General features: G+C 35.0%; 1 protein-coding gene across 1 annotated transcript in view; it reads right to left on the minus strand.

The window, feature by feature from the left end:
• CDH9 (cadherin 9) overlaps positions 1 to 14,017 on the minus strand; it is a 96,284-nt gene that overhangs the window by 37,516 nt on the left and 44,751 nt on the right. The window contains exon 3 of the mRNA XM_049823795.1: positions 6,751 to 7,045. Coding sequence (XP_049679752.1) covers positions 6,751 to 7,045 — 295 coding nt within the window. The remainder of the gene's footprint in view (positions 1 to 6,750; positions 7,046 to 14,017) is intronic.

The following is a 14,017-nucleotide window of genomic DNA, read 5'->3' on the forward strand; positions in this document are numbered from 1 at the left end:
TACAAATTCAAAATAACCTGTTTATAGTATCAATGCCGTAGTAAGTTCCTTACAGAGGAGACCTCCTTTTTGATAGGAAAATGCTGTCCAGAAACTCTACAATTAATAGAATAATTTAAGGAAAAAAAAAAATCATGATCTAAATAAGATTTCTTTGGCGTTCCAATGGTTTTCTTTTTTAGCTGTAAATACAAAGTTTTAAAGCACCCACTCATACTCTTCTGAAAAAGTTCTGCCTCATGCCAAATACAAAATATTTATAAAGCATTCTGTATAGTTTCCTAATAAAAATGTAGTGCAAGCCTATTGTAAATAAAAATGTTATGCACATATCTAACAGAATGCATGTTCAAAACTGACAAACCCCCGAAATTTCTTGGAAAACTAGATTTCTATTTTTAACTGTTTAACAAAAGGAGGGTTTTGCCTTTTTCACCTTGATGGTTTCTTTTAAGAAAGTATTATGAGGCATTGAACTCTTATTTTATATTTTCATTTTATTTGGTTGAAAGGGTTTTTTTTCATTATAAAGAATTGTATAAAAATAATAAATAAGATAAATTAAAAAAAAAAAAAGATAGAAATACTGCATTTAGAAAAGAGAACCCTATGCAGTTTATAGAGGTTTTGAAATTCTTTGGCAAATGCAAACAGAAATGTAAGGAGTATTCTAGCTACAGGATTTCTGCCATCATGCTTAGTTTGACTAAGGAAGGAATTATAATACTATATTTTAACTGCAGAATGTAAAATATGAACTTGCAGATAAAATATTTATTTGAAATATGTCTTTCTCTTAAAGCTAACTCAATAATTAATTTTAAAAAAGAGTATATGAAGTATATGCAATTTGCATTCTGAAATTTTGCAAGTTAGCAAAGTAGTTTTCATAAGCTTGTGGCAAAGTCAAGACAGTCATTCATAGCTTTTTTTTTATAAACATCTGAAACCAGGGAAAATATGCAGTGGAGAAAATAAAATTATTTCCTGCTGAAAATAAAATTATTTCCTGCTGAAATATGAAAGATGAGAGCTGCCTCCATTTAGTCGTTTACACACATCTGTAGATTAACGCTTATTGACATAAGCAAGTTCAAAAATAGAAAATGTGATGATTACTGTATTTGGTTCAGTTTCTTTTCTTTTCTTTTTCTTTTTTTTTTTTTTTTTTTTTTTTTTTTTTTTTTTTACTAAAAGGCCTATTTGTTCTTGTAAGAGCTTCCTGTACAAAATAACAAACTGTTCTTGAGAAATATATGTTTATATTTATGTGATGCTGAAAACGTGATGTAGCTAAAACTAAATATTGAAATGCAGTCTTACTTAAATCCAGTAGTAGTTGTGATGCTTATAGACTCCCAAAAGATACTATAGAAATAGTGAACACTATTAGGAAATTCTAACACAATCATTGTGTAATTATGTTGCAGTATATACAACTGCACTCACAGACAATAGCACGGTAATAAAAATGGTAGTATTAATGCATATTACCCTGTGTGTTTTACTGCAATTTCATCTCTCTTTTTCTCTCTTTCTCTTTGTGTGTATGTATTTTATATATATATATACATATATATATATATATCTTTTACTTAGAGTAGCTGATAAATACAATGCATGTTTAGGCATGCTGTAATCCTGCATGCCTGAGTTGAAAATGGCCGTATCTACAGATCATATATAATATCCTTTTATCAAGCTTCACTGTTCAGCTAAAGAAAAACTTTTGACTGTATTTGCAATAAAAGTAATTTAATGGAAAAAATTATAGATTTTAAATTTAGCCATTTGAAGTATGGTCCTGTATACCTTGTACAAATCTTTTCACGTAGAAATTCTGAACCAGGAGGTGCCTTTGGTTAGATCCATAAAGTCTAGAAAGTAGCAATTAAGTATGTAGAAATAAGTGCTAAGTTAAATTGGGCATTATCCCTTCTCTTAATAGGATCAATTCAAAGATTAAAAATATGTTGTGAAATACTCATCAGCTGCATGCTGAAGATATTTAATGAGAACAAATGGTAAGCCTTACTCATTAAAATTAGCAAGGCAGGTACAGGAGGATGTAATAATATTGACCCGGGTGTCAAAGGGATTGAACTCCACGGGACATCTCATTGCTAACTTCCCTTTTAAAAAATTTCTTAATAACTTTATTTATATCCTGAGAAAAAGTGGTTTTCACAATGAGGTGTATGGTTAGTTTTGATTTAATTTTATTTTGTGTTTTTAGCAATCATCTTTCACTTGGAAACATACTTGGATCATGGCTTCTACTTGTGTAAGCCTTGAAGATGAAATGAGTAGATTTTAAATATGATCAGGGCTGTACTTTTCCTTCTACATGAAGAGGAAATGAAAAGATTATTCTCAAGATGCATAATATGTATTTAGCTTCTCTGAATTTTCCCCTTACGGTATTTCTACAATATAGCCAAATCAGAATAGGTCATGCTTTAAATCCACCTGTTCTTCATTATGACCAAAATTGTATCTTGCAGCTTTGGCTTTCCATCAATTTAAAATGTTGAATATCTTTTGTTCCTTTACTTTCAATATTATGTTTTGATTAACCTTTTTGGGTTTGTCTAGCATCTTTTTCTCATTTTTTGGAATTATTTTTTTATTGAATCAATCTACCTAGTCTGACATAAATCTCAGGATTCTTCCAGTCAACTCTAGCACTCTTTAAAAATATAGCTACAGCAGTTATTATCCTCCAGTTCTTCAGTATAGTAGCTGATTTTAATGAGAAATTCCATGTTATTGAGTTTTAGAATCTTTTACACTAACTTTCTCATTTAATTTTTTTAAGTTAATATCACTGTGAGCATTTAGCGTGATCATTTCCATAAAAGCTATCTGAAATGACACTGCAGTCAGCTCACTTCAGTGGTTTTGATTGCTTCCAGTACTAACTTTGCTACATAGCATTTTAGGTATACCCATAATGCTGTTTGAGATATGACTGGATCCCATTTAGGCATAGCAAGGTTAATTTATGTATAGCTTGATGGCTGCAGCGTAGATATTACAACATAGGATTAGCACAAACTAGCGCACAAATAAGCATTCCTATTTCCCCCCGGGCCTGGCTAGGTTCTGCTGAAAATCCATGTTATGCTTTCACTGTTCTTACTATCAAACTAGACAAACATGAGTGAAGCTTGCCTATTGGTACTGAAAATCACACATTCTGTCAGAGGTGTTGACTTATCGTTTTCCCCTGTGTGCTCTAGATCTAGTTATTCCAAGAAACAGTCAGTAACACAGTGCGAAATATGTAGTACGATATGTCATTTGAATAACAGATACACACGCAGCTGGAAACATTGCTAGTGATGATTCCTCTTCAATTTCTCAGTCTTAGTGACATTTTCCTGAGCTTTCACAAATATCTGCTGTCATATTTGTTGATCTTGGCAAAAATAATAAATATAACAGTTAAGAAAAAATTGTATTTTAAGACACAAAACCGGGAGGAAGTGAAGCATGGGAAGAAACTGAGGTTTTCCCACAAATTTTTGACCTGCTCATTATGAGCATATCCATTTCCTAAAACGCGTATAGTGTAATTGTATAGTTGTTTCCAGTCAGAAAAGTTAGTTGGTTAAGTATGCAAGAATCTGTGTGTATTTATAGTTATAAAAAAATAGCTTCATCATCTTAAGTATTTATGCAGGTAATGCAGGGCTACACTGACTTTGTCATTTGATGTTATCTTAGTAAAGATGATCACCCTATTCCAGGGATTCTTGGTTTTATTTTGTTATTCTTATTTTCTTCCATTTGTTAAAGAGGAACAAATAGAATTAAGGGGCACTAAATTTTTTATTCTGAAGTCTTCTGGTTTTCTGGAATGCACTTTTGTGATCACAGTCTTTTTTCTCTTTCTTTTAATTTTCAGTATATTTTCTGTCCTTTTCTTCCAGATGCACTTACTTTCACAGCAGCAATAATCCTAATATGCGTTGCTCGCTCAGTAATTTCTCAGTTTGTTCTTACTTCATGACATGTTTTACACAACCGTCCAAACTCTAATTGCATTTTAAATTCTACAGTCCCGAACCGACTAAAAGGTTTGGCCTTACTTCCTTACCAAATTTAGCTTTTGAACATCTGTTTGACACCTACCTAATCAGCAAACAGCAATATATACCAAAACCACTGAAGAGATTAAGTGTTGAGGTGTAATGAACCTACTTGCATAATTAACAATTCTGTAAATTTGTGATGTTCTGCAATAAACACTGTGTTCAGGAAAAAAAAGGACGGCATATTCAGACAAAAGAAAAGCTAGTAGTTGTTCATTAAATCATACCTACTGAATGAAGAATAATTACAACTGCTTAAATGCCATTTTCATAATGCAGTGGAGGTTTTTTAATGGATAACCTAGACACTGTGTAGAAAATATGAACCAGGAGCTACTTCCACAGGCCATTGCCACACTCTGTCAGTTTTGAGTTTAATTTTTGTTACTCTCTTTTTTTTTCCTCTTGTGTGCATTTCGTTGTATGTACGTATTTGTATGTGCATCTTTGCTGGCTTACATTCACATAGCTTTCTTTTGTCTAGTTATTTCAAGAAATACACTATCTTAATTCTGTATTTTGTGTGTCCTCTTGTGTGTTTTATGGAAAGGTTTACAAGACTATGACTTGTTCACCTGGAAGTTGTATTCCACTTATGGCAAAAATCTCGCTTTTTTACTCCAAAGTTATTTTCTCAAGTTATGGCATCTGCTTCCTTATCTGGAGGAACGGGTCAAAGGGACTCCAAGAAGGAATATATTTGTGTATTCCTTATTTACCTACGTGTACATCCTGACTGTTGAATTAGCATTCTTATGACTGACTTCAGAAATATAGAATTTCTGCTTCTTGAATGGACTGATCTGGATTTGGGATCCTATTCTCTGCTACTTTAAGAAATTGCAAAACTACTTTTACTCATTCAAATTCAAATGCTAAAAATTGCCATTTTGGTGTAGTTTTTATATCCCCAAATGCAGATGTCAACTAAACAGAGCAAAGAGTAACTCAGATCCCTTTTTGCCTTGATATTGGAAGCTAAGGGGCTTTTTCTACTGTTTAAATCCTTTTCCTCCAATTCTTTCTTCACAGTAAAACTCACCTTTACTTGGGTCTTTCACGGACAGTTTCTCAGCTTAAAGTACATAATGGTACTGATACTATCATCATCCTCATCAAATACAGACATTTCATAGACTTAAAATTTCACAGGCAGTGCCAAAACACTGGATCTTATTCTGTTCTCTTTTATTCATGCTTCTCCATTGACTCTAATGAAGTTGGACTAAGTGGTAAGGTTAAACATGGACATCGTGCATTTTATCCTATCTATTCCTATAGAGTTCCTTCCTTACAAATATATTTCAAATTAAATATGACAGGTGCACTGCCAACATTTTTCCTTCACAGATTATAAGCAAAGTAAATTCTGAATGGAAAGGATTTCTCTATTTTCCACGTGTCTTTAAAAGAAGATGGACTATTCTTGGGCTCTTTGCATTACACATAGTAGTGTAGGTATTCCCTTCTCATGATTATAAGAGAGTTATAAAATACAGTTCTGTTCCATTATACTTCTGCTACTGCTCTCAGAGATAATTATTAGCTTCTGTAAATTATTTTGCAAAGATACTTATTAGTCACAAATGTTGATTGGTATTTTATTGTCTGTCTTAGCAATGCCATCCTCCAGGGCTGATTTTGCAAACCATTACAGTAATTTGTGATAAGTAAATAACTCTTGAGAATTTATCTGTCAGTTGTTTCCCACAGCCTATATATTTTATGCTTACTCATCTTATCAGAGAAACTGTCTCTGCTGTAAAAGCGTGGAGCACTTAGGTAATCATGATAAGTTCTGATGAATGTGTGCTGGTGAATATTATCTATCACTTTATATTATTTGAACCAAACTTAGAGAATTATTTTCCTTTGATGCTATATTTCTCACCTGTCTTCTACTGTCACTCCACATTTTTACTTTTCAGTGGAGCAGTTGTGAATATCTGTGAGTTTTTATCCATGAAGAAAAATATTTTTAAAACAAAAAGATTTAATTTTGGGGGGAAGGGCTTCATATGTTTGGTATCTTAAAAAAAAAACCACACCAACAGACAGACAATTCCATATTAATCCCCCCCCTCCCCCCAACAACAACTACTAATATTGACACCAAAGAGAAAAAATAATTAATAAAAAAACACCAAAGAAACAAACAAACCCAGAAACAAACAACCAAACCCAAGCAAGTTTTTAGGTATTTTTAGGAACATATTTTGCAGCATTTTGACACATTAAATGATTTATATACTTACGTGCTTAAAGTTGTTTGTGTCTAAAGGTACAGAAATGTTTGGTAAATTAGACTTTACAAATAGCAAGAGGATACATTTTATGCAAGTTCAGCTGTGGCAGAACTATGTAGTAACTGATAAGACAACCATGTATGTTACATTCTTTGATGGTTCCGGTGGGCTTAAAAGAGTAAAGAGTAGCTTATAGTGTGGAAAAAGGATTAAAAAGTGGATGAAGATGAAACAAAAAAAATAAAAGCAGAAACCAATCATTTATGTTACATTACTGGCAACAAAAATTGTTCTATGGATATTAACAGAAGCTAGTATTAATAAAGTGCCTCAAACAATAAATTACTTATAAGTTCCAAATCAGCTCAAACCCATTTGTATTTTACATAAGGATAAGTTTTACCTACCAACTCCAGACATCTCCGGAATACTGGCGGTGTACATGTCCTTGGTGAATTTTGGTTCATTGTCATTGATATCGTGGATTTTAATGATAAATTCAGACTCTGGCTCCACTTGTCTTCCCGTTTTTCTGTCTATAGCCTTGGCACGTAGCACATACAGGGATTTTTCTTCTCTGTCCAATTTCTTTGCAGCATGAATATCTCCTGTATTTTCATCTATAATGAACAGACTGCCAGCCCCATCTCCTGTTAATATGTATTTTAAATTTCCATCTCCTTTATCTTGGTCAGTGTGTAGCTTCAGGGAGGTAGAAAAGAAGAATTCTATAAATATATGTATTGTTAATACAGACCAAATCATTCAGCATATATGAATAAGTCTGTACAATCTTGACTATAATTGGGGTCAGTAGTGGTTATCTTCTGTTTCACTGTTGGAAAAATTGCAAATTTGAGACTCAGTCATACACAAAAAATAGCTCTAAACAAACTCAAAAGCACACAGGGGGATGTAGAAGGTATTGGAGTAGCATTTCAAATGACCAACTTAAAACAAAAAAATGATATTGCTTTGAGTCGTCTGTCCAGAAACTACCAGAAGTCTGCTTTTTTGAAGATGACAGGGTGAAAACCTCCAAAGTTTCCACTTGCAAAATAACACTTGTCCTCCCGTTTATTGATTGCTGATAAGGTAACCAGTTACCTTGTAACAACATGGAAGAAATGCGTTTTAAGGGTTATAGCTTCTGAACTTCCCAAAATCACCTATAAATGTTCTGATTTAAGCAACTTGCGTTTCTAGTTGTATTTTTTTTTTTTTTTTTTTTTTCTCTTTTCTCTTTAGGAACATCTTACCTCAGTTAATTACTTCCTTCCTTCTAGTCCTCTCCATGAAGGAGAAATAATTTTCAAGAACACTAGGAGGTAAATTTTCAAAGCATCAAGTCCGGTTGAACAGTCCTTTTCCTCCTACACCTCTTCATAAGAGTTCAAAACTCTATCCCTGTGAACTTACAGGCACTGATTAGTTTGCCATATAGCACCATTATGAAAAAGTGCCTAAAACCAAAGCCAAAGCAAGCCATTGAAGCTGAGCCAGGCACTAGAAATTCTCACATAATACTCTTTTTCGGAAGTCTATTCCACTAATTTCATTTGCGGGGACCCACAGGTGCTTTTTATGAGCATCTGCAGTATATTTTCCTCAGATATATGCTTACAGTCACAGCTGACCACAGATCAGTGACCTGAGTGTTTTTCAAATGTGGACAGAATGAATCTTATCCCAGCATTTTTTTGCTTTCTCTGAGTAGAAAAATATAGTATATCGTCCACCTGAGAAAATATTGTTCAGTATTAGTAAAGGGATTAATCTAGTCACTAGAGCCAGATAAGTTATTTTATGCCACTTCTTTCCTTGTTTCTGTATTGCTGCCAGTGTTTATCTCCATGTTTCATAGCTGAGCCATTGCATCTTTTTATTAGTCCACCTGTATGAAGGGTGATTGTGGCAGACTTTGTTAAAGTTCTTCACTTTGATTTTTTCCTCTAGTCTAACACTAGTCACCAAATGTGATCTGATTATTGTTATGGTCTCTTAGAGGTAAGACTGGATGAGATGACTGTCCAAACAGTTTTAGCACTTAATATATCCATTTACTATCAACAGAAAGTAATTCCTGTTGAAATATTTTGGTTTGTTTTACTGTACATGTTCTTTTTTGTCTATTTGGGGTGGGGTAGGTTAACAGGCAAAAACTCTGCATGGGTGGAAAGTGAACTTGTCAAATGTGTCCTTCCTCATATCATAAATTTTTCATTCTGCAATTTCTGTGAAGAGCTAGCAGGTCAGAGGAGAACCATGAAATACTTTGATAAAGGAAAGCAAGCGAACAAACAAAAAAACCCCAAACCAGCTAATATATTAGTTTACTCAGTATATAATGACCACACCGATAACAAATGCCATCCCCATTCCATTCAATATCCAGCATCAACTCATCTGAAACAGATTGGAATGAAGACATAACTTAGAAAATGCACTGCTGAGTATCTTGATTTCATAATATTATTTTGTGCACACTTCTTTTTCTGTAGTCTTCTGTGCGGCTGGGTAAAGATGTTCTCAACACAACTTTTCCTGGGCATCGTCAGAGACAAAGACATTGGTAATGGTTATGGGAGTGACAATAAGCTATTTCTGTAACAATATATGTCTTATAAATATGTGCATATTTATAAATGCTCTCAATCTTTTTTCTTTATTTACATAGGAAAAGTGTGCATCTCAGATTAGCCTGTCTTCTAGTTCTGTCAAACTGAATTTTTATGTGATGTGATAATTGAGATCTTGATGTTCTCAAAAGAAATCTTGACATTAATTTACATGCGTCCCTGTTACTGTAATTTCCAATAAGTAAATGAGTAGGCAAACAACAGATTATCTCAGAGTTCTGTAGCATAATTCTATTTCCCCTAAATTAAGTATCTTGCTCCTTTGGCTTACGCTTCACCCTCATGTAGCACTCAGTATTTATCAGCAAATGGTGGTTATAACACCATGTTACAACTGCCTTGTTTCAGGAAGTATTTTGTTTGACTACGCATTCTTATTATGTCCAAGGCTAATCCATAACTTCTCTCAAAACTGCTTGTATGATACACAGTAGAGAAGATACCAGCATTCTTTGGAGGAAAAAGGTATCTCATAAATTATTAAGTTCAGGAATTGGTATGGAATGGCAAAACAAAAAATAGAGGAAAAAGAAAAAAATGTTGCCTTAGAAAATAGTTCCTTAAAGGCCCATATTTAAAAGTACTTCATTGTTTCTTATTAATTCAATTTTAATTTACTAAATTTCCTGTAAACTATGCAGCTGATCTGGTTCTCAGTTCTTTGTAATAGAGAGTAACTCTTTTCAAGTTAGGCAGACATATAATCAATGGAAGAGGGGAGAATCAATGGACACAGTTAACAAGTTATATAGTGATATGAATGAATTTTCCCTATTTAGAAGCAAGAAATTGTCAGACTTCATTTAGATTTCATTTTATTTGCAATTTAGTTCTGTATGTCATGGTTTAACCCCAGCCAGCAGCTAAGCACCACTCAGCCATTCACTCACTCTCCCCCCACCAAGTGGGATGGTGGAGAGATTTGGGAAAAAAAAAAAAAAAAAGTAAAACTTGTGGGTTGAGATAAGAGTTTAATAGGGCAGAAAGGAAGAAAATAATAATAATAACAATAATAAAATGACAATAATAATAATAAAAGGATTGGAATATACAAAACACGTGATGCACAATGCAACTGCTCACCTCTCGCCAGCCAATGCCCAGTTAGTTCCCGAGCAGCGATCCACCTCCCGCTGGTGAATTCCCCCCAGTTTATATACTGGGCATGACATCCCATGGTCTGGAATACCCCTTTGGCCAGTCTGGGTCAGCTGCCCTGGCTGTGTCCCCTCCCAACTCCTTGTGCCCCTCCAGCCTTCTCGCTGGCTGGGCATGAGAAGCTGAAAAACCCTTGACTTGGTCTAAACGCTACTTAGCAGTAACTGAAAACATCAGTGTGTTATCAGCAGTCTTCTCATACTGAATGCAAAATGTAACACTATACCAGCTACTAGGAAGAAAATTAGCTATCCCAGCCAAAACCAGGACACTATGCAACTATTGATGCAGAAGAAAAGGGGAAAAATGACCAAGATGAGCTACTTAGGACTAGTAAGATTGTTATGAATAAATACAGTGAAAACATTTATTTCACTGCCTAAATTTAGAAAAGAGGTACGATCTCTCTTGTGGAGAGGGACGAGTGGAAAGGAAGGATGAAGACACACAAAGGAGAGGGTAGATCCATATTTACATTGTGGTAGGTACAGTACTAATGCTTACAACTGGGATGGTTTACAGTGGGCCTCTGTATCACGGTATAGAAAAAGGGCTATTACTATGGATTTCTTACCTCCACTGCCTCCACCCACGCAGTTGTCTCTAGCAGAGGATATCCCATGATCTTCTGTCTCAGACCCTATTTGCCTGTAAATGCCTTCTAGAAAGTGTGAACAATATTCTTTCCTTATGCTTTAAGTGAAGATATGTTGGGGATTATTGTGGTCAAATGAACTCGTTTTAGTGTCACTAAATTGGTAGATCTCCATATTTTAGCGGGAGATGAAGACTATGCTGATTTCCACATTGTTGTCATGAAACTAGTACCAGAACACAAGCGAACCTCTTCAAGGGCACAACAAGGATACAGGATTGCATGGAGCTGCAATCACAGCTAGAACGCAGATGTGCATGGGAGGGACAAAGTGCACAAATACAGAGTAAATTTTAAAGTCAGATTTTTTTTTTCTTTTTTTTTTTTCATATGTATCATAACCTTCCTAGATAGATAGGCAGGTGTTTGATATCTGAGCGGGAGGACAAGTGAATTCATGGGCATGCCCAGTCCCACGCCCAAACCCCTGAAACTCCAAACTCTCTAACATCCTGGTCACACATTAGAGAGAGCAGAGGCTCTGTCCCAGCTGGTTTTATTTGCTCTCCTCAAACCAAGACAGGGAGGAATGGGAGGAAGATGCAGAACCAGGTCTTTTCTTGCTATGGGAAAGCAGTTCTGGGTCCCACAGGTTAGTTACAGCTATGGCATGTTACCTTTCCTCCTGTGTTCACTGTCAACAACATTGCCTAGTATATCGTGCGATACTGCACTTGGGTGTTCATCCTTACTTGCTATTTAGAGTTGTGTATAAGTAGAAGTAAGAAGTTCTTTGAGCAAAAGTCCTACAAGTTACATTAGAAAATTTTAATGTCCTTACAGTATTCTTTAAATTAATCCTGTAGAATTGTGGAGGTATTTTCATAATTTCTGTAAATTTGCTATGGTATTTTAAAGAGCTTAATTCCTCTTCCACATTATAGTTGAGTGAAGCGATTTCTAAGCAATCTACTCTGTAATTTCTTTCCACCTTCACCACTAAAGTTCAATTGTATTTATATTTACACAAAACACTGAAAATGCTGATGGTAAGATTGCGTATGCCTGTATTTGCATTTTAGATGTTTGAAGCGGTAGCCTATTGCATGCTCTTTGTTAATTTTGTCTGGAATAGGGTTCTGTTTCAATGTGTGTAATTCAGAGGTCTTTCTTAAAGGAGGACATTGGGGTTCACTTGCTTTTTTTTTTTCTTCCAGTTGCTGGAGGCATAACAATAAAAACGTAAAGTGTCGATGGTGCTAGTTATTTTGGTTTCAGGCTATCACAAGTCAGCAGGGGAAAATTGGAAGCTATAAAAGACAAAGATGTTTTTTCCCCCCTGTGAAAATGAAACCTGAACCAAGAGTTATATTGGTATTGTCTTTTCAGACCAAATGTATTTCCATTTAAGGTTTTCCTAAACCGTAACGCAGCTGTCCAAACACATCTCCGTTCTATTCATATTTCATGTGCAATTTGTGCTTCAGATGGAAAACATTCCCTTTCCCACCAAAAATTCTGTATGTTCAGCCTCTTAGCTCCTGGTACAGTTAACGTGCTTTCCACACACCAGTCACAAGTTCACCTGTACTTACAAAGTCTTTTCCTTGAGTTTACCTTTCATATCATTGCTTTCTTTATGGCTTAAGGCAAAAGACTCAAGCCATGTATAGCTTCAGATTGAAAAACTTTTCCATAAAATTAACATAATGAAGCATTAAATTAATAGTTTGACAGCTAGAAAATGTTGAGTTTTGTCTGTAATATATCCAGACCTACTGGCTCTGAAAAATGTTTAGGGAAACCATAGTAGCCTGTACATGGCATAAAAGATCAACTTGGCAAAGTGTCATTAACTGTCAGATTTAGTACGATTCTTTCAAATATGCTTATGTCTTCTTAGATGTGAAAGCAATAAGCATAAACAGTAAGCAATGGGAAGGAACAGGTAAGCATAAGCTATGCTGATGTGTCCAAATCGACCCTTTCTGAAATTAGAGGAAAAAAAGAAAATTTCTGTACTCTTAGGATTCTTCAAACTTCTTTTAATCACAGTTTCTAGCTAAAGCTCCTGAGCTGAGGGAAGAAACATGTAAAATACAGAAAAACACAAGCTCATGTGTATGTTACTTTTACAAAGCCATGTGCCTATTTACATCAATTTTCTATTCATATATGGTGATTGTACTATGCTATTTATTCGGAAGCTGTGGCAAAAAAACAGATTGAGTTTTCCAAGTCTGCCCAATATGTATTAAAGCACAAATTGATTTGACCCCAGGAAACTTGACTGTAATTATCACTGTAAGCCTACTCCAAGTAAAGAAGGTTATGCATACAGAGGTGGGAAAGAACACAGTATTTGTGAAGAAGGATGGATGAGTATTACCTCAAACAAAATAAATTAATTCATACTAAAAATGCAAGAAGTGTACTTGAAATAAGAGCTTGTAGCATCCCAGCCAACCCTAAAATCTTACAGAAAATACGTTGAGTGCTAGTGACAGGTAGGATATTAACCAGTGCCCCCACTGTATGATTTCAGACCTCTGTGAGATTTACAGCAGCTAAGATACAGCTCCAATAGCAGCTCAGCCAATATTCTCCTTCATTAGCATTTTAACAAATTAAAAACTCTAAACATATCTTAATAACTGCAGTAGTTCTTTGGCGTGGATTGCCGTGACAGTATCTGCATTGCTTTAATTTTCTATTTATGTGTGTTTAATCAAAAGTTTTATATATGTGCTAAATGGCAATGTATTTACCTGACTTGAATTTGTGACATCAGCACAAACTTCTTAATTAAACAACCAAACTCTGTGTGTGATGGTAACCTAAGTGACTGTATATTAAACAAGGCGAATGACATTTACTTTTCTTATCTTCTGTTTTCCAGCATCTGGTTCTTGTGTTCAGCTGTCTATTGTTACAAATTCTCTAGGGAATGATATTGTGAAAAACACTGCTGACATCAGCTGCAGGTGCTGATTTTGACTTAGTAGGTAAGGGTAAATCTGGTTCTCATTCAGGAAGGCTGCAGCAGAATTCTTAGTAGTCTTTCGGTTCTGCTGGTACAAACAACATGGGGAAATTCATTCCCTCCATGTACGTCTCCCCAAACCGTGGGTGGAGTCCTGGAAACCAGAGCTGTTTACTTAAGTACCTCCTTCCCCTGCGTACCTTCCACATCTCCTGTGTCCTATATGTTAGGTTGTCGTCAAATCTGGACAAGTGGTTGCATTCTTACTTGTGCGCAAAGAATTGGATTTCAGAGCCCAC

This window comes from Accipiter gentilis, chromosome 20, assembly GCF_929443795.1.
Source record: "Accipiter gentilis chromosome 20, bAccGen1.1, whole genome shotgun sequence".
Classification (NCBI taxonomy): Eukaryota; Metazoa; Chordata; class Aves; order Accipitriformes; family Accipitridae; genus Astur; species Astur gentilis.